The sequence below is a fragment of the Balaenoptera musculus genome, chromosome 16 (genome assembly GCF_009873245.2).
Source record: "Balaenoptera musculus isolate JJ_BM4_2016_0621 chromosome 16, mBalMus1.pri.v3, whole genome shotgun sequence".
NCBI classification, from domain to species: domain Eukaryota; kingdom Metazoa; phylum Chordata; class Mammalia; order Artiodactyla; family Balaenopteridae; genus Balaenoptera; species Balaenoptera musculus.
The window spans coordinates 30658001-30681486 of NC_045800.1; the positions used below are offsets into that span (position 1 = coordinate 30658001).

General features: G+C 50.5%; 1 protein-coding gene across 4 annotated transcripts; it reads right to left on the bottom strand.

Annotated features, from left to right (window-relative positions):
* Window positions 1–814: 814 nt before the first annotated feature.
* Window positions 815–22968, bottom strand: ZFYVE27 (zinc finger FYVE-type containing 27). 4 transcript variants are annotated; one of them, XM_036827890.1, is made up of 13 exons: window positions 22754–22884; window positions 21049–21246; window positions 17173–17243; window positions 16379–16565; window positions 13938–14033; window positions 12567–12679; window positions 11685–11830; window positions 10347–10418; window positions 8512–8532; window positions 8212–8356; window positions 3878–3924; window positions 3470–3551; window positions 815–2416 (listed from the first exon to the last, which is right to left on the bottom strand). In XM_036827890.1, exons 2-13 carry the CDS (start codon window positions 21243–21245, stop codon window positions 2352–2354), a joined length of 1242 nt encoding a protein of 413 aa, XP_036683785.1. In that variant the 5' UTR covers window position 21246; window positions 22754–22884; the 3' UTR covers window positions 815–2351. The 4 variants fall into 4 exon arrangements, 3 of the variants coding, with proteins under 3 accessions (XP_036683785.1, XP_036683783.1, XP_036683784.1); XM_036827889.1 differs by lacking the exon at window positions 815–2416 and adding an exon at window positions 2578–2832; XM_036827888.1 differs by lacking the exon at window positions 8512–8532 and having other exon boundaries at window positions 22754–22968.
* Window positions 22969–23486: the final 518 nt, after the last annotated feature.

Sequence of the window (23486 nt, forward strand, 5' to 3'; positions counted from 1 at the left end):
GTCCTAGGGGAAGTTACCAGACCGAGGCCTCAGTGTGCTGTGAGGACCCCTCAGGCACCGCAGTCTGAGTTGCACGTGCATGGGGTCATGAGGATGTGGCTGCAACCTGACCTCGACTCCAAGGCAGAGTCTCTCCACCCGCCTTTACTGCCTCAGGCCCAAGGTCTTGAAGACACCGCTCAAGTCCAGCTGTGTGTGGTCTGCAAAGTTGGCCATGCCAAGCCTTTTGCAGCCACTGCTCAACTCCCCTGGGCCTCAATTTCCTCCCCTGTAAAATGGGGAGAAAAAGTGCCTACCTCTTAGGGCCATCTTGAGGATTAAATGAAATAATGTGTGTAAAGCACGTATCACAGCGCCTGGCACCCAGTAAACACGCCCCAAACCCCAGCTCCCAGAGAACTGCTTCTACTTCCCATCTCACAGCCAATCCTGTTTCCGGCTGGTTCTCAGCCTCCCCCAGGGCTGATCCTTTTCTGCTTTCTCAGAAGGATTAGCTAAAATCTTTCCATTCTAAAGCCTGCACTGCTTAGTATTTACCAAGTTCTGGTCCCCAGCCCAACCCCCAGCCCTCACAATGTGGTCACAGTCACAAGACGCCGCCTCAAGTCAATCCAACAGGCATCTCACTGAGCCCCTCCTGCGCAAAGCACAGCTTTCCTCCCCCAACCCCAGGTCACACCCCAACTTCAGCCTCCGCAGCCCCTCCGCCCCGTCTTGCAGACACAGCCCAGGCCTGCAAACTCAGCCAGTGCTGGGGGGGACCTGGCTCTCCAGCCTCAGGGAGAGGGGGCATGCAAGGACCAGGACGAAAACATAGGAAGCTTGAGGCCTTTTTATTGACAATTCTCCATATACACAGACATCCTTTTAGTTCCTCTCCAGTGTAAATAAAGCACAAGCACTTAACTCTCATATCTCCACAGGACAAAGGAGCCCAAGGAAGGGGGTCTACCAAGGCCTGCCTGGTTCCCCAGGGACTTGCCCCCACTTGGCCTGGAGAAGTCCCCTGGCTCCTAGACTGGTTGGCCTGGAGAGAAAGCTAGCCTAGGATGATCCTTGTCTCCCCAGCCTGCCACCTTGTGTCCCTGCTTAGGGTATAGAAACGTCTCCGCCTCCCAGGGTTCTGAGTCCCAGGCAGCCCATGAGTTCAGGGAAGCATCCTAGGGTAGGAGAAGCCCCCATCCTCTTTATCCCATTCCTTGTGCCACATGTTCCCGGGAACCATGCAATAAATAAATAAATACTTCAAAAAGGCAGGGAAGCTCCTGGGGAAGGAAGGGGTGCCCGAGCCTGCTCATGGCTTAGGGAGAGACACTGTGCCCCTAAGAGCCCAGAGTGAACGTGAAATTGTTGGAGAGGGGATAGGGACCCCAAGTGGCCTTATCCCATAACTGCTGTCCTGCTGGAGAACAGCCCTGGAATCTGAGACCCAGCCCAGCGAGATCCTACACTTCTCAGGCCCCCAGAGGTTGAGGGCTTCAGGACCTCTGCTCTGCTTCCTGGTCTCACACTCCATGGGACAAGGGGCCAGGGAGGGGAACCGTAGCTCTAGGCCAGAGAAGGGGTGCCCAAGGCTCTGAACACGGGAAGCAGGAGTGATCTGAGTGCCCAGCATCTACCCGGCAGAGCTGAAAACACCAGAATAACATGTGGGCTGAGATTCTGTAAGTCAAGGTCCCTGCAAGGTGGGGCTGAGGCCCTCTGAGCTGCTGGGGTGCCCGTTTTGCTCTGCTTAACACTGAAGGATTCTGCCAGGCCCTCCCAGACATGTCCTCCTCTGGGGGAATTTGGGAACTTCAACCCTGTTTCTAGAAGTACTTTTGGTCTTGATAGCCCTCGCCACACCCTCTGGTGGGGAAAGGATGAGGTCCTGATGCCTGAAGGGACATTCGAACAGAATTGGGACACGTGCAAGCCCTTCTGCAGGCTCTCAAAGGGCAAGGGCTTGGCCCAATACCCAGCAGGGGAAGAATCTCTTTTCCCAATCTCTGACCTCCAGGCTTCTAGAATTCCCAGGCCTGCAGGGACACCCTGATCCCAGGCGAGACCAGGCCTGGCTCACTGCTGCCCTCTAACTCATATTCCCTGCCCAGCCCTGAGTCCACTAACAGCCCAGAGCAGAGCAGGGCAAACACTCCAGTCCTTGTTTGAGAGCAACCACTACTGGCCATCCGCAGGAGTAAAGAACAGCTCCAGAACCCGGCTGGAGTCAGCGAGGGCAGGAAGGGGAAGCCTACCTAGCATTCAGGCCACATTTGCCCAGCACATGCCACATGGGGCTAAGGGTGGGGAGAGAGGGGTCTACTGCTGGCCCCAGGGACAGGCGCCCGCTTGGACCCTGGGCCCTCTTCTCACTTGCTCAAAGTCTGGTTACACGAGGCACACACAAACACAGTCTCTCTCTGGGCTTCAGGGGCTGAAAAGGAGGAAGAACTTGGTGAGATGCTTCCTCATGCCCTCTGGCTCATGGCCCCAAATACTAGAACCGCCTCCCCACCCCCCGAAGCCCCACACAGACCACCCATCACCCAGCCTACAAGCTCGCTGTCCCAGCTCACTAGCCTGCCCTCAGAGAATTCTCTTTCCATGGGAACTGGGGGCTTTGGGGGTGACCATACCAACAGCAGGCCTCACCCAGATGTTCTATGCATTAGAAATTATTTTAGCACCAAAAGAATACCTTTAAAAATGTTTTTTAAATAAAATACCAGAAGAAAATTTTCCAGAATGTTTTAACAGTGGTTATTATCTCTGGGTGGTAAGACTACAAGATTATTTTTCTCTTCCTTCTTCTTCTGTAATTTCCAAATCTTCTAGAATAAGCATATGTTACTAGCATGACCAGAAGAATGAAAAAAAGACACTCAATTTAACATTGTAACGTAGTGCAAAGCAGTATGTAATACATGCTCCCATTTTTTTCTAGAACATGCATGTGTATTTATCCCATGTGCGACGGCCTTAATGACCGGGAAGGGTCCACGCCTAACAGTTCTCTCTGGGAGAGATTAGGAATGTTTTCCTTTCTTTGGCTTTTTGTTTTGTTTTGTTTACAATGAGTAGGTATAGCTTTTATAGAAGGAAAAGAAATTATTTTTTTTATTTAGTTAAAAGCATTACCAAGGCAATGAGAAAGAGAATGGAATTCAGGACAGTGGTCTCCCTGGGGACGGCAGGCGTGGCACTGGGGAGCCTTGGTGGTGCCGCTCATGCTCTATTTTCTAGCTTTAGTGAGCGCTCAGAGGTATTCATTACTGCGCTTCACGATTCAGATGCGTTATATATATATACTCCTGTCCGTGCATCAGATGTTTTCGTTTTTCCTTTGTTAAAGGGAGATGGAGGAGATCCCCAGTTCCCTGGACCTCTCGCTGACCCCTGGCTCCCTGCCCACACACAGCAGCCCCCAGAGGAGGTGGGAGGCAGGCGCGCCCTCCCGCTGCCCGGACCCCCAGCCTGCACCACTCACCTGTGGCCCCCATGGAGGACCTGGGTACCTTGAAGGAACAGCACCGAGAGCAGAAGCTGTTTCCACAGTTACTGCAGTTCCGCTGCAGACAAGAGCCAGGGTCAGTCTTGGATCGCCTGCCCCCGGAGCTCCTTTCCACCAGCTGGCCCCACCCAGAGAACCTGGGACAACTATGGGAGTGGGGAGGTGCCCTAGCGGGGCAGGACTGAGACCAGATGGGACATCCCACGAGAAGGCTGGTGAAGCCATGGGCACATGGGGCAAGTGGAGACCCACTCATCTGAGCAAACCTCAGACCAGACCCCAGGCCCAATGTGGCCCAAGCAGTCAGACTTCATCTGTGACCTCGAGCTACTCCCCTACATCTCGTCCCAAGTCCCCAGCAAACACACCCTCGAGAAGACTTACCCTCTTCTTCAGCACTGAGAAGGTGGCCGAGCAGCCCGTACAGCTCCCTGGGAAACAGAGGCAGCAGCTCAGCTTTGACCCAGCCCAGGCCTTGCAACTCTCGCCTTCTCCTGACTCTTCTAAATGGGGACACTCAGGGCGCCAGCCCAGCCCAGACTCCTTGGCTGGGAGCAGAGTGCAAAGTCCAGATCCAGAGCCAGAAGGAGGGATTCAAACTAAGAAGGAAAAACCGATGGCCACCGAGAATCGATGTCCCGGACTATACACAGCTGCTGTCCCTGCTCCCACCTGGGGCTTAGAGACCCCCACCTGTAGGTCCAGCCCAAATCAAAGAACATCCAGCAGAATCTACCCCCTGGAAATCACACCAAGTTGGCAGGGACTCGACAACAGGCATCCCTCAGAGAAGGTGGCTCCAACGATCTCTAATGAAACCTGCCTGACACAACCCCTTCCAAAGTGTCTCCTTACAAGTACTCTGCCCACGGCTAAAGAGAGAAATGTCTCCTAAAACACCAGACTCCTGCTTTCTGTCATCTGAAGATTCCAGAAGAGAAGCTCAGAACCAGGCACCTTCCAAAAAGATGCACAGGGCAAGAGGTGCAGGCACTAAGAGTGGTGGGCGGACGGGGCGACATACAGCCGGGAAAGAGATCCTGCCTAAACCACCAGACACAATGAGTCAACAAGGTTTCAGACACGGTTTCAAGCGGAGAAGTCAGTAGCAGCTTAGAAAACAGCTGGCAGGAAGCAAGGGAGGTGTAAGAAGAGATGAAAGATGGGGAAGAGAGGACCAATCTTTTTTTCTTTTCTGGCCACGCCACGCAGCATGCAGGATCCTAGTTCCCCGAACAGGGATCAAACCCGTGCCCCCTGCAGTGGAAGTGCGGAACCCTAACCACTGAACCACCAAGGAATTCCCCCGACCATTCTTTTCGAGGCGACATCAAGGCAAAGGGGTTTAATAGAAGCTGTGCTCACCACCCACCCATGCTTCCAGGAAAATTAAAGAAGGAAAAGGTGGGCTGCAACAAGGACACAGTCTGATGAAGGGGGCACATGCAGGTGAGTGAAAAAAATCAAAAGGATGGAGAAGGAGAGGAAAAGCCACACTGGGCCCTTATGACTTCAGTGAGCTCCAGAAGCAGAAGCAAAAACTTATGAGAACAAGGAAAGTTGCAAGGGCTGCCGCCAAGAATACTGACTATAATTCAACACAGAAATCTCCATGCAGATGGGGGGTACTGAGCCAGGGGAGAAAAGGCAGGGGTCCATACTAGGCAGGAGGGTGGCTCACAAAAGGGGACCAGAGAGGCCAACCAAGGGCTGTGGGCCCAGAAGAGAGCCGGCTAGGGTCCCAGAAAAACCTGAGAGGGGACAAGATTACTGAAGGAGGTTTCCAGACTTGGGGCCCAAAGGCCTCCTGTGATCTAACCACAGGAATTATCAGCTTCAGGGCGCACTGCTGGGCCTCTTGGACCACCTGTCTGGCCAGGTACACAGCACCAGGCCTCACCTTCACACAAAGGCCCAAAACGATGTGGTCCCTTTCTCTGTCCACCCAGAATCCCCTGCAGCTCTTGCTAAAGGACACGCCCTGCATTCAAGGAGAGGGGACCCTAGCTAGAGCAGGAGAAATCTGACACCAATGGGCTTAAGGTAGATGCTGTTGCTGTTGCTGTCTGTCAGCCCGTGACCCTGGCAGAGGAAAAGAGAGAAGAGCATAGCGCCCCGCTGGCTGGTGATGCCAACCCAGGAAACAGGCTGCTCCAAGACTCTGTCCCCCACACTATGAATTAGGTCAAGGCCGCCCACCTCTGGCTCTCCTTAGCAAGGGGCATGGGACAGGGGAAAGGAGCTGCTCAAAGACTGACACTCTGGCCCCTCTCAAATGGATGGAGTACCAGGGCCAACCGCCCCAAGGCAGCCACGTGGTCTAGTGAAACAGCCCCGTACCACGCACAGATCTGGAGCCAGGGAGGGCTCTGTGTGCCGACGCCAGCTCAGGCAGGCATGTGGAGGAGGAGGGCACCCCGATCCCTTCCGACACCGACCAACTCTTCTTGCCCCTATTTTCAGCCAAGGTCCTAACTCACCATGTGAGGATGCCACGGGGGCAGAGAGAGCAGGAAGGAGCCTAAGACCACACAGACCTGCCAAGGCAATGGTCACGGAGCCTCCAGGATAGAGGGGGCCCTTCCCACTAGGACTCCCTCACTCGGAGTTCATGGAGAAGCTCATGCGCAGCCTGCCTTCATTCCTCCCGTGCATCCCCTTCATCCACTCGCAGCCAGAACGGAACGGCCCCCAGAGCAGCTCACTCACCCCGGCCTGTGGGAGGCAGACCCAAGACAGAGCTGCTACACTTGCCCTCACGGCCCAGAGCTTAAGAATATCTCAAGGGAGGGACAGCAAGCAGTCTTGAAGAATGGAGGGCTAAGGGGGTCTTAGGAAAAGAAGCATTTTCTGCCTTTGCCATCCTTGTGGGAACCTGACAAGCCTTCACCCATCCTGGTTGGGATTATCTGAACCAAAAGCCAAATATAGAAACAGGATAGGCATAAAACCAGGGCACTTCAGACACCAGGGCAAAGGGAGGATGATGAGTTAGAAAGAACATGAGGACTTCCTTGGTGGCGCAGTGGCTAAGAATCCGCCTGCCAATGCACGGGACACAGGTTCGAGCCCTGGTCCGGGAAGATCCCACATGCCGCGGAGCAACTAAGCCCGTGCGCTACAACTACTAAAGCCCATGCGCCTAGAGCCCTTGCTCCGCAACAAGAGAAGCCACCGCAATGAGAAGCACGTGCACTGCAACGAAGAGTAGCCCCCGCTCACCGCAACTAGAGAAAGCCCGCGTGCAGCAACGAAGACCCAACGCAACCAAAAATAAATAAATTAAATAAATTTAAAAAAGAAAGAACATGGGAGTCAAATCAGATGACCTGGATTTGAGTCACAACTCGACCATGTGCTGGCTGAAGACTCTGGGCAAATCAATCTTTTCAACCTCAGGTTACTCACCCACCAAATGGGAACATCTAAGGGGCTTTACTTAAAATTCATAGATATAAAAGTATAATTTGCCAGAACAAGAGTATTAAGTCTTGTGTAATGTCACTTGGGACTTCCGGAACCTGGCTGCTTCTAAGGACTAAATGAGACAGTGTACAAGAAAGCGCACTGAACACAGAGCACTCGGCAGCAGTCAGCGATCATCACAAATAAAAGGAAGGGATCTTGAATGACTGGGGACATTCACAGAGCAGAAAGAAACAGCATGTCCAGGAGGTCTAACGCTCAGGAAACAAGTGCCCTGGTTGCTGCAGGGGCAGGAAGGTAGGCCCTGAGCGCCCGGGGTCAAATGCCTCAAGATAAACCCCAGGGGCTTCTCCCAGGGCACAGCACCCTGAACTCACTCCCACCAGAGCTGTCAGAGCAGCCAGCCCATCCTCCTCCTGTCAGCTGACAGCAGGCAGAAGCAAGGGTCTACTTCAGGACCAGGGTGACTCCCAAGTCACCGGCTCTCCAGGCTTCAGCTATAACTTCATCAAAATGGCTCGGCTCGACTCCCACTCTCCTGATCGGAGCCAGGTCTCCGAGCTGTGCTAACAGTCAAGTCCACCCTTCTCCAAAGCTACCTTCCTGGGTGCACCTGCATGCCCAGTAAAATAAGGACTAGCCAATCTACCAGCTTGGCTGGGGAGAAGAAACATCAGGGCTCCATCATCCCCAGGGGAAGACACTGTTTCCTTCAACTTGCTTCCAATCGGACTGGAAAGATCCAGTCAGGCTCCTAGGCACCTGCGGGATGGACCAGGGCCTATCATGTTAACAGTGCCCCTTACAAAGCACTTACTGTGAACGTGCCAGCACTTAATGAGCATTATCTTGTTTGAGACCTACAACAACCCTGTGAGGTAAGAACTTGTATTATCCACCTTTTACAAAGGGGAAACTGAGGCACGGGGAAGTTAAATAATTTGCTCAAGGACATCCAGCAGCGCTGGAGTTTGCACCAGGCGCTCAGACTCCACACTCAGTTCCCAGCCATTATGCTCCACTGCCCACCGCAGCTCTGCCTGCCTCAGGACCACACCTCTCTGCAGTCCCGGAGTGGCGCTTCTGGAACTGAATTCCTCATCTTCCCGCAAGATTTAATAAGGACAGAGACACAAGAAGGAACCCACGTTCCCTCCCTCTCAGTCCCTCTGTGCATGTGCTACCTCCCCAGGGTCCTGTGGACACAGCTTTACTCCTTGCTCTCCTCATAACCCAGCACCTCTGGCCCCATGGCCGGGGCACCCCCCAGCCAGCCCTCCCCTGGGCCGTACCGAAGTTGTTGGTCGGGTACCGCTTGCGGAGCCGCTCTGTGAGCCTCGACACCTTGTTGCGCAGCACCTCATTCTTGCTCAGGAACCCGTTGTCCTGCAGGACCAGCTCATCCTCTGCCGGGCACGGGGCCCCCTCGTCATCCTCCTGTGGGAAAAGCTGCTTCCAGTTCTGCCCACCTCGTGGCAGGGCTCCGGGATCTGCGTGCATGGCGGACCCTGAGAGGCGTGGCGACCAACGGCTCGGCCACCCTTCCCCCCATCCCGCCAGCCCCTGCCCACCTCACCAAGGCTGCTACTTACCAGCACCACCAAGTGGGTCTCCTGCCTCCCAAGGTGCGGGGGGAGAAGGAGAGAAAACAGAGAGAAGATAGCAAGAAGGAAGCTGCAGGGAGGGGGGCCCCCAAAGGAAAGGAAGCACAGAAGTGCTACGCTGAGTTCATCTGAGCACGTCCCAAAGGGTGACGCTAACAGAGGCCCCTGTAAAAGGACCCCAACATCAAATAAGCTTGGGGGAAGCTGTGTATTACTGTTTTTCAAACTGGGTGAAATTAATTTGGTCATTATCTTAATAGAACAGAATTGAACAGGAAAGAAAATATCCCTTACAATGTATTTTTCAGGAAACTTTTGTTTCATTTAAGTTTTTCATATTTCACAGACGTAAGTGTGAACTGGGTCAAGATGTAAAATGTGCTCCTTACTGTAGGTCATGAACAAACCTGCTTGAAAGCCCCTGCTATATATATTCCCTACCATCACTACCAAGACTCAGAGTCCACAGCCGCTTCAAGTCTTAGAGAAATCTCAGCAGTTGAAAATGTAAATGCCCACATGGACGAGGCTAATGTAATAGTAAAGCAGGCTGGGTGTAAATCATAGGCCTGGTGAAAACTCACAAAACTGCCATTTCTTGTATCCCCCACTTTACAGAGAGACATAAAGAGAAGTGATTTCCTACTATAAGAAAAGCCATAGGGCTTCCCTGGTGTCACAGTGGTTGGGAGTCCGCCTGCCAACGCAGGGGACACGGGTTCAAGCCCTGGTCCGGGAGGATCCCACATGCCGCGGAGCAACTGAGCCCGTGCGCCACAACTACTGAGCCTGCGCACCTAGAGCCCGCGAGCCACAACTGCTGAGCCCACGTGCCGCAACTGCTGGGGGCCGCGCGCCTAGAGCCAATGCTCCGCAACGGGAGAGGCCACCGCAGTGAGAGGTCCGTGCACCGTGGTGAGGAATGGCCCCCGCTTGCCTCGGCTGGAGAGGGCCCACGCGCAGCGGCGAGGACCCAATACAGCTAAAAAAAAAAAAAAAAAAAAAGAATAAAATAAAATTTTTTAAATATATATTTAAAAAAAAAAGAAACGCCATAGTGCAAACGTGACAAAAATGGCAACTGCCACTAGGACTCCGTGACCAGGGATGACAGGAAGTGGTGAGGACTATGTGACTTCTCTAAAGGAGACAGTCACTCCTCGGCTACATTGACTGCTACAGACTCAGGGCTCCCAGAGCTTCTGAGTTTTTAGAAAAACTGAATATCTAGAGTTTCCACTGCAATCTCTCCATTTTTAAATATTGGCTCAAAAAATTAATTTAAAGCTTTGCATGCCAAATAAAACACTTCTGAAAACTATCAGTGTGAACCACTATCCTAAAACCAGGAAGACTGTCTAACTCTCTCTGACTTAGCACTTGGCCATGCAACTGCTTTCTCCAACCTCCCATCCTCACCCGTCAAAGGGACATCTTACGGACCTCATCCTTCAGAAGAGCAGGCAGAGACCCCAGCAGTGCCCTCCTCCAAATCTGCCTTCCCCACATCTAAGGCACCAAGCCCACAGTCTCCAGCCAAGGCAGTAAATGACCCACCTCCCCCAGCAGGGCGTTTTCCAGAGGCTTCCAGAGCCATTCCTGCCCTGGGCACCCAGGACAGATGCCTAGGTCAGCAAAAGGATGGGTGGAGGTTCAGTGGCACCCTTTGAACCAGTGAGTTTTAGCTCAGAGCAAGTTTCAGCTTCTCACTTGGACATAAGAGAACTTTAAAAACCCAGACTTGGAATGTGAGAAGCCACATGGCTCCAGGACCACCCAACTTCTGACCTGGTCAGCTGAGGGTGCCGGGGAAGGCCACCCACCTCGATTGCATCTTTAAACTCCTCATCAGGCTCGGCCTCCTCAGCCTCCTCCACACTGCCTGGCGTGAGGTCCTGGGGAGAGAGACTCTATTACAGTCAGAGAGATGGTAGCCCTGCCCCCAAGGTAGAGGCCACCTCCCCGGAGCCAGCATCCAGATTTCTCAAAACAATGGTTCAAGGGACTTCCCTGATGGCGCAGTGGTTAAGAATCCACCTGCCAATGCAGGGTCGCAACTACTGAGCCTGCGCTCTAGAGCCCGTGAGCCACAACTACTCAGCCTGCGCGCCTAGAGCCCGTGCTCTGCAACAAGAAGCCACCGCAATGAGAAGCCCGCGCACCGCAACAAAGAGTAGCCCCCGCTCACCACAAGTAGAGAAAGCCTGCGCACAGCAACGAAGACCCAACACAGCCAAAAATTAGAAAAAAAAAATTATTAAAAAAAAAAAAAGAGGGACTTCCCTGGTGGCGCAGTGGTTAGGAATCCGCCTGCCAATTCAGGGAACATGGGTTCGAGCCCTGGTCCGGGAAGATTCCACATGCCGTGGTGCAACTAAGCCCGTGTGCCACAACTGCTGAGCCTGCACTCTAGAGCCCGTGTGCCATAACTACTGAGCCTGCATGCCACAACTACTGCAGCCCGCGTGCCTGGAGTCTGTGCTTTGCAACAAAGAGAAGCCACCGCGATGAGAAGCCCGCGCACCGCAACAGAGAGTGGCCCCTGCTCGCCGCAACTAGAGAAAGCCCGCGCACAGCAACGAAGACCCAACACAGCCAGAAAATAAATTAATTAATTTTTTAAAAAAAAGAAGAAAAGAAAAACAACAGTTCACGCCTCAGAGGAAATGGCACAACTGCCAGAAAGGAAGAAGTCAGGGGAAAGAGAGCAGTCTCTAACCTAGCAGGACAGGGAGATGGGACCAAGGCCACAAAAGGACGTACAGTGGCTGGAGAGCACTGTGGTTGAGAGCACAGGCTCTAGAACCACAGGGCATGGATCTGAGTCCTGAGCCCACTGCCCCTGGACAACCACTCTGTGCCTCAGCCTTCTCTTCTACAAAGGAGAATAATCTCATTCTCAGAAATAACCTACACCTCCTGGGGTTAATGTCTATAAAGTACTTGGAACAGCAGAGTAAACACTCAATAAAGCACAGCGTAGCTCTTGTTACTAGTTAACTATAGTCATTACCATTAAGCACTTCAGAGGAGATGGGTCTGGGAAGGCGCAGGAACTACAGAGGCCAGCCCAGGAGTTATTTGGTATGAACAAGCTGGTAACAGGGAGGCTGGGCAGCTTGCCCGCAGCAGGCTCTGCCCGGGTGGTTAGGGGCACTCACCTCTGTGGGCGTGGGGGCAGGTGCAGGTGTGCAGTCCGGCAGAGCGCCCTTCCCCCCGGCATCCAACAGTGGCAGGCTCTCAAAGGCACTCTCTTCCTGCTTGGGGTTCATCCGCCGCTGCAGAGATGCCCTATACTCAGACACCACTACCCAGAGCAAGGAGAACAGGGTGGGAGGCAGAATCAGGATGGAATGAGCAGTGCTCTGGGGGTACCCACTACTGCAGCCAGCTGGCCGCCTCCTCCAGCACCCACTCTCGGCAGCAGGAAACAGTCGCCCTCCTAACTCTGAACAAGTCACCTAACCCAAGCCTCAGAAACAAGACAGATGTACCAATACCTACCCCATGAGACTGTTAAAGAGAGATTAAATGTAGTAAGTGCCCGATAAATCATGGCTTCTATAATTAATTTCCAACCACAGGGAGGAAAACAAGTATAGCAATCACCCCAACATATGTACAGGCCCAGGCTTCTACGGCTCAAGGCCTCTCCAGACTGTTTCAGTGCTTTAGAAGCCAGACGGCAGACAGGTACTCTGGGATCACACAGAGATGAGGCAGCAATTCCTGGGGGGCTGCATCCTGGGAGGCGGATGGCAACACTGCGAAAACATCCCTCCCTCATCTCCCAGAAGCCACCATATCATGTGAGCAGTGATTCATCTGTCTGGGGAAGGGAAAGGGACCCCTAGTAGCAGCCTCCCCTGTATCCCACTGAACATCTGAGAGGCAGAGCCCACCACTCTCCAAGGGAGGACCCTAGTGTGGTGCTGCCCCCTTGTGGAAGGCACAGAAAACAGACGATCAGCCGTAGAGATACCGGGGAGCCCAACCAGCCCTCAGAGCCGGGTCCCATCTCTGTCAGGCTGTCTGGGGCTTACCTCGGAAGAACTCCACATTTCCCAGAAAGAGTGTGCTGTTTAAAAGGGCAAAGACCCAGCACAGCGGCAGCAGATACAGCATGCAAACCGTGCCCAGAAGAGCCCCATAGAACCTGGATCGACAGAGAAGGAACCACAGGATCAGAAATTCATAAGACCAGAAGGAAACTGGTTTAGGGCACACCCACATGGGGGTCTGGGCAAGAAACAGCTATGGGAACAGTTAATAAGCTGACAAGATCTGCTAATCAAACAAGTGGAAAGTAAAGTGAGGAGGAAGGATTTACAACCACCAACAGGTCACAACGGACACGGGCGGGGCCGCCTAAACTGGTCCAACACACATCTCTCCTCAGGATCTAGACTCTGAAGTCTAGAATAAGACAGACTTGGATCTGAATCCCGCTCTGCCACTTCTTGCTGTGTGACCTTATGCAAGTCCCTTGGCTCTCTGAGTGTTACTTCCTTCACATGTAAAATGAGGACTAAGTCTTCCCTGGTGGTCCAGTAGTTGAGAATACGCGCTTCCAACGCAGGGGGCGTGGGTTCGATTCCTGGTTGGGAAACTAAGATCCCCCATGTGGAGTGGTGCGGCCAAAAAAAAAAAAAAAAATGAGGACTGAAATAGCACCTTCCTCATAGGGTTACTACCAAGAGTGAGACAGTACCATGGAAAGCCTTGAGCACAGTGCCTGGCACCAGGGGAAGGTTAAACAAGTATTAGTTGTCATTATTATTCATATACAAAGAGCCTTAAAAACATTCATTTCATTTGATTCAATAGTTCCATCCTAGTAGTCTAAGAAAAAAAAAAATTTCAAAAGATTAAAGCTATACCCATAAAAATGTGCACTACAGGGTTAGTAATAAAAAGTAGAAACTAAAAAAAAAAAAAAAAGTAGAAACTGACTAAATATATCACAGAATGGTTCCATAAATTATAGTATAATCACCATCTATATTAATATGGTATTACAAGTAATTCCAAAAGCTATGTAGCAACATGGAAAACCAGTTATATGATAACAATAAGTGAAAAAAAAAGGGTTCTCACATACACTATGAGCTATAGAGAGCATGTGCATGTGACAAACTCTACAAGGCAATCCAAACATGAGACTGGCTGCTATATCAGGGTGGGAGATTACATGGTGAGTTATTTTTCTATTATTTTAAATATTATGACCACACCTAAAAGAACGTGTCTAAACAGAAGCAGCGCATTCAAGCACACAAGCCTACGTACAGGTCTGCACACAAGAGCCTAGTGGGCTCTTTTCCCCTGAGCTAGGGCAACAGGAGCCCTCTCGAGGCAGCTGGCTTTGCCTGGGGTCCTCAGGGCAGCGGTGGTGGGAGCGGATGGGCACTCACTGTGAGGACACGGTGGGGTTCTCCCAGTGCAGCACGCGGTAGGCAGCTTCACAAGTGCAGCACAGGCGGCTCAGGAAGGCCTCCAGCTGGATCAAGCTGCAGACACAACATAGGGGGCTTGTGCAAGCTATACGCCCTGCCTCACCGGGAGGGGTCGGAGAGTTTGGGGAAACTTCGTACACTTCAGCCCCCTTTTTTGAACCCTTGCCAAGGTCCCTGCTTTGGTCTCTTCCTAGATGTTGATGTTGGGCTGGCTACTTAACTTTTCCAAGGATGCAGTTTTCCTCTATAATATGAGGAGCAGGGTACCCACCTCCCAGATGCACTGGAGCTGTGAGGGTAAATGTCAGGATGTAGAGCAATGTGTCTCCACCTGGGATGTAAGGTAGACTGACCTGAAGAGTTTTTTTAAATGGATGCCCCCCAAAAGCAAAGAGCACATGCTTGTGAAATGAGAACCCAGATCTTGGTTTCTGAAGTGCTCCTCGGAGAAATGGTTGATTCTAGAACAGGGCAAGGAATGTGCAAGATGAATTTGAACATTCTGTTATACCACAGAATAAGGAAGCACTCAAAAATGATGGGGACATATTGAAAGAACACAGGGGCCAGTTCAAAAGAGCTCCATTGCCAAATCTAGGACTGAGATCAAAATTAACAATGACAATAATAAATTATAACCCATTGAATAAAATTTAAAACTCCTACGTTCATACTGATAATAAGGAAAAGCTCTTTCTTATAGAATGTCAGGTAATAATGACAATTAGAAAATCACCTTTGCAAAAAAAAAAAAAAAAGGAAAAAAAGAAGAAAATCACCTTTGCAACCATCATAGTAATAAATTGATGAAAGTAAGACCTATCAATGGATTTCAGTGTAGTGGGTGTATATTTGATGAGGAACAAGATGTTTACGAAGTCTCAAAGTATCCCCCCTCAGATTACTAACTCCAGAGGGTAAAATGAATGGTCACTGTACAGTGGAGAAACCTGCACCAAGGTGACCAAAGTTAGTATCTCCCATAACAGACAGTGACATCATGTACCTCTTGATATGAAACAATGACAACGTCACTTGTCACATTCCTGCCAAAAATGCAAAATCTGAATCTAATCATGAGGAACCAAACTACCACAAATGCAGAGAAATTCTACAAAATAATAAACATGTTCTATTTTAAAATGTCAAGTCATGAGAAACAAAGACAAAGGAACTATTCCAGGTCACAGGAGACTAAAGAGACATAAAAACTAAATGTCATGCACGAGTCTGGATTGGAGCCTAGATCAGGAGAAATTTATATAAAAGACCTTATTAATACAAATGGCAAAATTTGATCATGAACAATTATTAGATAATAGTACTAATGCTAATGTTATCAATGTTAAATTTCCTAATTTTGATTACAGGACTTTGCAAATAGAAGAGAATGTCCTTGTTCTTAGAAAATGCATGCTGAAGTATTTGGGGTAAATAGGCAAGATGTTTGTAACTTACTTTCAAATGGTTCAGAAAGAAAAAAAATAATGTCTTAGTGTAGAGAGCTAGATGAAGCCAACGTGGCAAAATGTTAATAATTGTTCTATCTGGGTAAAGGGCATGTGGGAGTTCTTTGTAATACTCTTGGAAATCTTCTGTAAGTTTAAAATCATTTCAAAGTGAAAAGGTTTTCTGAAAAACTGCAGATACCCAGGCCCCACTCCAGATAACTGACTCAGAATTTCCGGGGTGGGGCCCAGCCCTCCACTGGTTTATAAGTTTCCTTTGGAGCTCCACAGAGGCCTTTGCTGCCCAGGAAGGGATGAGAACCCCTGCTGTATGTCAAGAGAGCCACTGAAGTTGTTACGATTAATGTTATCCAACAGTCTTAAGATGCTTCCTCAGAAGTACCAGCTCTGTCATATTTAGGGAAGTTCCTCCACAGCGTAGTGATGATGACTAATACTTACTGAACACTTCCTGGGTACCAGACACTCATTTAATTTTCACAACCACCTGTGAGGGAGGCCTATAATTATCCCATTTAACAGATGAGGAACCTGAGTAACTTGCCCAATGTCACAGCGATTAAATGGCAGAACTGAGATTTGAACCCAGGCAGTGGCGTGCGTGCGTGTGTGTGTGCGTGCGTGCGTGCGTGCGTGCGTGCGTGCGTGCGTGCGTGCGTGTGTGTGTGTGCGCGCGCGCGCGCTCAGTCAAGACCCTAAACTGTGAAATCAGCTAGATCTGGATTCCCATCCCAGCTTGGTCAATTGCCTTTTTCCTCATCCATAAATGGAGGACAATCATAGTAGCTACCTCCCAGAACTGTTAAAAAGATGAAAGGAAATAACATCCATGGTTTGCCCACTACGATGTCTGGTGCCCAGCAAGCACTCGGTGTGGTGGCAGCTGGTACTGTCCCTGTCCCTCACCTCCCCGGCCCCTTCCATACTCACAAGCTCTTCACCTCAGCTACGGCCTCAGGGCGAGACAGGCGAACTCTCTGCAGGTCCTCCTGCCTCACGCTGTGATACTTCCTCCGCATCAGCTCAGACTCGGGCAGCCGTGCCCGGCAGACCTCCTGAAGGTAGCCCAGCAGGGCGGGCACTGAAATCATCAGGGCACCCACTGAGTACCATGCACCTATGGGAGCAACAAGACTGCAGATAAGCAGAGAGCAGGACCAGGAGCCTCTGCCCGTCCAGATGTCCACGTGCTCGCTCCCTCACCTGCTCCGGGTCTCTGCCCAAAAGACCTCCCCCAACCACCCGGTATGAAACAGAACCTCCCCACCCGGCCTCCAGCCCCTTAACCCAGCTTTGGTTTTCCTCATAGAACTTATCACCTCATGGCAGATTACAGATACGGTCATTGGCTCCTCCGTGAATGTAGGCTCCTAAGAGCTGGGACTTTCCCCCATCTGGTCACTGCTGTAGCCCCAGACCCTTTTTTTAAAATATTAAAAATCACTACACTAGCACACAGCACACAGCAGGTGGCTCGTGCCCTCCCTTCAGAGATGAGGAAAATTAGGCCTTAATGGACAGGTTAAAGAACTTCCGAGGTCACACCAGTGGCCCAGCCAGGATTCTAGCCCAGGGTGGGTCTCTCAGGAGCCTGTGTTCTGACATCGAGCAGACACAGAGGGAGGCCAACTCCATGGCGAGACAGGCGGCTCCCTCACGTGGGCCGCTTCTCAGAACTCCTCCCCACATTCATTCACAAAAAACCCCCGGCCCCTGGTTCTTACCCTCATTCAAGGTGAGGAACAAGATGTTGAGGCCCAGGCAGGTCAACAGGGAACACAATGGTGTCTGCCACCTACAACACAGAGAGTCCTGGTTACTGAAGACCGCTGCCCTTCCAGCCGGGAAGGGGAGATGGGCACACAGGCGGGTCTTCAAAACCAGGAGCAAGAGGAGGCCCTGGAGCTCAGAGGGTCAGGGAGAAATGAAAAGTGGGTCTCTCACTTGGACAGGCGACCGGGAGAGGAGCTGAGGTCACAGCTTAGGCCCCGGGGTGAGAAAGGGCATCCTCTCAGAACCTGAAGACCTGTAGAACCTTTTCCCAGGAGGAGGAAGAATTTATGAAATTATCTGTTAATGTTATAACCCTGTTTAACCTGTGTTTTGTAAGGTTCTATTCTCTTTAAGAAGTGCCGATGACATTCTTCTTTAAGAGTTTTCCTTTATTCTTTGTATTTATTGAGACAGAGTTGATATGTAACGTATTCTTTTTTTACAATTTCGTAAGAACACATGCTTACTGCACAAGACCCATCTAATACGGAAATTGAGAGAACAAAATGTAAAGGATTTCTTTGACCTTATTTGCGACTTTCTCTTATTTCTGTGACTTTGAGAGTTTGTTTTAAACATACATTAATTCCAAAGGAAAGAAAATAATAAAGATTTCATTTCAACATATAAAAAATGAAGACAAAACCAGGGTTGGCATTCCCTCAGCAAACACGCCCAAAGTGAACTGGAACTTTTAGAAGAAAACACAGACCCAGCTCCAACCACCACCAAATGGCAACGCAGAAGCCCCCAAAGACGGAGGAAAGAAAATCAGAGACAGGTTGCTGAGGACGAGCAACGCTGCTGGCTTAGTCCTTAATAAAGGACATTTAACAGGGCAAAGGGAGCACAGACGTAATCACGAAGCCACTGACACCTACATTCTAAAGAGCAGTGTCAGTGGATATAAGGTGGGCCCTCAGAGGAGAGAGTCAAATAGAAAAATCAACAGGTAAGTTGAAATGTATTCAGAACTTCAATGCATTTTCTTTTGCTCTAATTGGGATATTTCACAGTTACTAAATGAGGTTAACTAATTTATGGGGTGCTTTTTTTTAAGAAGAGTTATGAGTAAGGGAGTGAAATGACCTCTCTCTGCCTTTGTCTTAAAATTCCATACACTCCAACTACACCACCCTAATTAGGCCTCAGACCCATCTAGTGGCTGCTACCGGGCTAAAAGCAAATTAAAAGTCAGGTCTAAGGCCAATCCCATCTCAGAAATAAAAATTTCACACAGCCACTGAGATCGCTTTCATTTTAAAGCCTCTCTCTCTCTCTTTTTTTTTTTAAAGATCTGTTTATTTTTTGGCCATGCCACGTGGCATGCGGGATCTTAGTTCCCTGACCGGGGATCGAACCTGCACCTCCTACAGTAGAAGCGCAGAGTCCTAACCACTGGACGGCGAGGGAATTCCCGCCTCTCCCATTCTATCTGATGTCTTTACCGACACTTTGGTCATGGAGACCCACCTACTGGAGTAGCTGATCCCAGAAGAGAGAAGTCTTTCAAAAATCTACTGTAGCTCCAGGCTTCAGACCTCATAGGAGCTCAAGATTAGGGGCTTCCATGGTGGTGCAGTGGTTAAGAATCCGTCTGCCAATGCAGGGGACACAGGTTCGAGCCCTGGTCCAGGAAGATCCCACATGCCGCGGAGCAACTAAGCCTGTGCGCCACAACTACTGAGCCTGTGCTCTACAGCCCGCGAGCCACAACTGCTGAACCCCATGAGCCTGTAGCCTGAGGACGAAGAGCAGACCCGCTCACCGCAACTAGAGAAAGCCCACACGCGGCAACAAAGACCCAACGCGGCCAAAAAAAAAAAAAAAAAAAAAAAAAAAAAAAAAGAAGCTCAAGATTAGATCCCTCTGCAAAGTCAAATCCTCTTTACTAAGAAAAGAACAACCAAACACACAAACTAATCTGACAGCCGCTTTCACAGACCAGTGCTCCATCTCCCAGCGGCTCAGAGACCATGAGCTCCTGGGGGCTTTTGAGTCCCGATGCTCCTCCTCCGTCCAGCTTCCTCAATCCCACCACATCCTCAGATTTCTAATTTCATTAAATGGAAAAATCCTAATACGTTAGTGCCAAGAAGCACTAAGAGACCAGTGCTGGAAAAGGAGAAGGGCAGGATATATTTAACTTTCGTGCTTTGCCACGAAAAGGCAAAACACACACACACACATACATACACAGGTATATACATACACACATACATCTGCACGCACAGGTGCATGCGTGCGTGCGCGCATACACACACACACACACACACACACACACACACACACACACACACAGTAGAAAACGCCAGAGAGCACAGCCCCGTGCTTTCCAGAGCCCACACACTCCCCTAAGGAAGACCACAATTCATTTCAGCAAGTTGGTCTGGTGGGATTATAAAGCGAGCCCCTCCTTACACCATCTCCCTACCCCTTACATCAACAGCACAGTCATCTAAATGTAGAGAACACTGCTCTGGAGCACAGACCAGCTCACCTCTCGGGATGATGCCATCAATTAAAGGGGTTCTGGGGTGAACAAGAAAAACTCAGGGCCTTCGTCAGAGTTAAAAATAAACCTCCCACTATTTCCAGACTGAGGTAAGAATGAATACTCCAGAGCACCCTGAGAGGTTAACCCAACCCTACCCGCCCTTGTCTCCTATCTGTGTCTCTCAGGCATCTGAGATGGTTGAAGGCCTTTAAAAGAATCTGATGAAAACTAGAAGCTTCTCCCTAGAAATACACACACGTGTGCCCACACAACTTTACATGCAGGTTCAGGAGATTCACTGACCCCGAGAGCCCCACCCACAGGCTCTAGATGAAGAACATCTGCTCTTTAGGACAAGCTGGTTTTATGTGACTCCCGTTACAATGCAGTATTAGGAACACATAACCTTTGCACAAAAAAAAAAAAAAAAATTTTTTTTTTACTCAAATCAAATCCAACCTTTAAGTTTAACTTCCAGTCTGCACCAGGAAGAAGCAGCTACCAGACAAATCTAGGTAGGAAATTCTCCAGCAAGTCAGTGTCGTGAAAGAGACCATTTGATTGAGAAAGACCTAAGAGACATAATAACCACACAGAATGCATGGTGCTGGATCGGAGCCTGATTTGACCAAAACAATGGTAAATGACATTCTTGGGACAACTGAGAAAATCTGAATATGAACTGGGTATAGGGTGACATCAAGGAATCATTGTTAATTGTGTTAGGTATGATGTTACCTTATTTTTTTTTAAAAAGTCATTATTATATAGAGACAAACTAAATAATGTGTTTAGGGAGCAGAATGGTATGTATCTATAATTTTAAATACTTTAGCATAAGAAATAAAGTGAGCTGAAAGGAGAAAAAAGAAAATTACCAAGGATGAAAATCAAAGCAGAACAGGAACAAAAAAATTTGAGAGCCATAATCCTAAAGGATTAGTGAAAATAGTACCTGCTTATTCGTAGTTATTTGCATCCTAATTTTAATATGAATTATGCTAATGTTGGGAGAGAAGGTAAAAAAAGCCTGCTCCGGATATAGAAGGCCCAATGGTCAAGGCTAGCTAGCAGTCCTGAGGTATGAGCTTATTCAGCCACAAAGAAGAAACCCTGGTGAAAGGCCAGATGGTTCCCAGTGCCTGCCTCTCCTGGGCTGGGCCTGAGACACAGGGTCTAGAATAAGCCCAGAGGCCCAAAGGACCTCCCAGAACTGCTCCTCACCAGCGCAGAAAGGATAACCCAGCCACTGCCTAAGTGCCCAGCGCAACTACAAAGCAGGAAGGCAGAAGGCGCAGCAGGTTAGAGCAAACCTAAATAAAATCTGTACCTGAGCAAATACCGGACACCATCACCTGCATCCTTCAGAGGTTCCAGGTAGATCTCCAGCCTCTTGTAGGAAAGAACCACGTTGAAAAGATCAAACGCCGGGGACTTGGCAGGAGCAGTTGGAGACTCCAGGGGAGCTTCGGGGACCATGCTGGGGCTCACCTCTGGCCCACACCCCTCTCGCTCTGAGGTCTGCATCCTGTAACCATAAGAATTCCTGACATTTGCATTGCACTTCCAATGCCCAGCACACTTCTACTTGCATTTCATGTGGTGCCATAATAAACCTGTGAGGTAGGCAGGGCTACAGGTGGAAAGCCTATTTCACAGAGGAAGACACATTCAGCAAGGTGAAGTGAATGACCCAGATAGAGCTGACCCTTGAACAACATGGGTTTGAACTTCACGGTTCCACTTATATGCAGATTTTTTCCAACAGTAAATACTACAGTTCTACACAATCTGCAGTTGGTTGAATCCTCGGATGCCCAACGGCGGATACGGAGGAACCGCGTGGAGGGAGGGTGTACTCTAAGTCATACTCTAATTTTTGACTTCACAGAGAGCGCTCCTAACCCCTGCGTTGTTCAAGGGTCAACTGTATAAAATCCTGCTCTTCTGACTCTCCATCTAATGTTCTTTTCCGCACAGACCCATCAAGAGTATAAACCATAAAGACCAAGCACACATGGTTGCTGGTGAGAGGCAGCCTGGGGTCTCAAGTAAAACGATGTCCTGAAATATTTTTCTCCCACTCTTTACTTAGTTAATTCCTACTCATCATTCAGGTATCAGCTTAAACACCACTCCTTTGCTCTGAGAAGTCTTTGCCAACACCTCCAGTCTGGACTGGGAGAGCCTCCCCAATGCTCCCAAAGGATCATGTACTCACCCCAACAGCATTTATCACACCAAAGCAAAACTCCCTTCTTTCTTGCCAGTCTGCCCCTCTTAACTTTGAGTTCCAGCAGGTCAAAGGCTACATCTTCCATTCACCACTGTTTCCGCACACAATGGGAATGTAATAAATGCTCGCTGAGTGAGTGAATTAATTGCCCACCCTCCAGGACCTCAGAGCTTTCTTCCACCCTGCTGCATCCTCTAAACTTTCCCTCTCCCTTCTGTTCTCAACAACCTCCTGAAGCATCCCTGCCCATTACCCGCCCCTTTTCCCCCTTGAACCCAACGGGGCAGTCACCACCTTCCATAAAACCCCATTCCCTTCTCTCTTCTCTGATGGGGATAGCCACAGAACTCTCACCGTCTCTGCTAATTTCAAAGTCTGACCCAAACGCTAAGCAGTAAATAAAGAGGCAGACCCTTGGCCCACAGCAACAAAAGCCAGTTCCAGGCAAGGGGCTGCGATCTGGGACGACGGGGGGAGGAGGGTGTTTGAAGGGGAGGGTAACAAAGGGGCCACCAGAAACCAGAGACCCCCTCAGGCGGAGCTAGGACGAAAGGACCCAAGGCGGGCGCGAGGTAAGAGCCCAGGAAGGGGTGAAGCAGGTCTGCGCCGGCAGAGGCCGGACCATCACCTCTGCAGCCCAGGGAGCCGGACAGGGCCCTGAGACCCAAACCACAGAAGGCCACACCCAAGGTCGCTGGGCCAGCAGGTGGCGGCCCCCGCGGCGTTCTGGCGCCCAACTCCGCACAGTCGGCGGACACACCAGGGTGGTGGTGGCGGGGAGGGGGGGGTGGCACCTCACCTACGCTGTCGCTGCGACGGTGGGGAAGGGGCGGGGACGGCCAGGAGGCACTGATAGGGCCACTGGACCCCGGCGCGTTTCCTCAGGCCCGCCCCCACCACGACGCGCCTCTTCCCAAGGCCACTCTGAAGTCGCAGTACTGAGAACCTCCGCCGCCTCCCCGGCCGCCGCTTCCGGGACGCGACTGCTCGGCGGCGGCGTGCCCTTGACGTCATCGCTCCCGCCCCGCCTCCGGCCGGACTCCCGGGTTTAGCTCCGCCCGCTCTAGGACAGGTGAGCGCCCTCGTCCGCACTGCGCCTGCGCGCCTTTTCTTTCTCAGCCAGGATCCTGGGCTCAACTGTAGTCCTGCCCGACAGTGGTTCGCTAAACCCTGGGAGCTCAGGGAACCCCACCCTTCGCTGCCCCCACGTCGTTTTGGATTCCGGCAGGGAACAGTTGGAGAGAAGCTAATCTGAAGAATTTACGTCTGCATCCTCCCCCCACCAAATTTGGCACTTACCTCACCCCCTGGGGACCATGAGCTTACAAAAGGCAGAAACCATATCCCGGCATGCCCGATGCCTAGCAGAGAATGCAATTCCGTTCAGCGTTTCCTGAGTAGCTACTGTGTACAGGGTCCTGAGCAAGCCCTTCCCAATTCAACCCACTTCTCACTGTGTTGCCCGGTTAATCGCCCTTAAAGCATGCATCCGATGCCTTTGCATTAATAATAACACTAACATTTATTTACGG

What these genes read in the sequence shown, in the direction of transcription:
- ZFYVE27 (XM_036827888.1), bottom strand. Translation starts at nt 22,968, where the DNA reads ATGACGTCAAGGGCACGCCGCCGCCGAGCAGTCGCGTCCCGGAAGCGG. An exon ending in CTGCCCCCACGCCCACAGAG is followed by an intron (nt 10,419 to 11,684) that starts GTGAGTGCCCCT and finishes CTCTCTCCCCAG; the next exon opens with GACCTCACGCCAGGCAGTGT. An exon ending in AGTTTAAAGATGCAATCGAG is followed by an intron (nt 8,357 to 10,346) that starts GTGGGTGGCCTT and finishes CTTTTCCCACAG; the next exon opens with GAGGATGACGAGGGGGCCCC.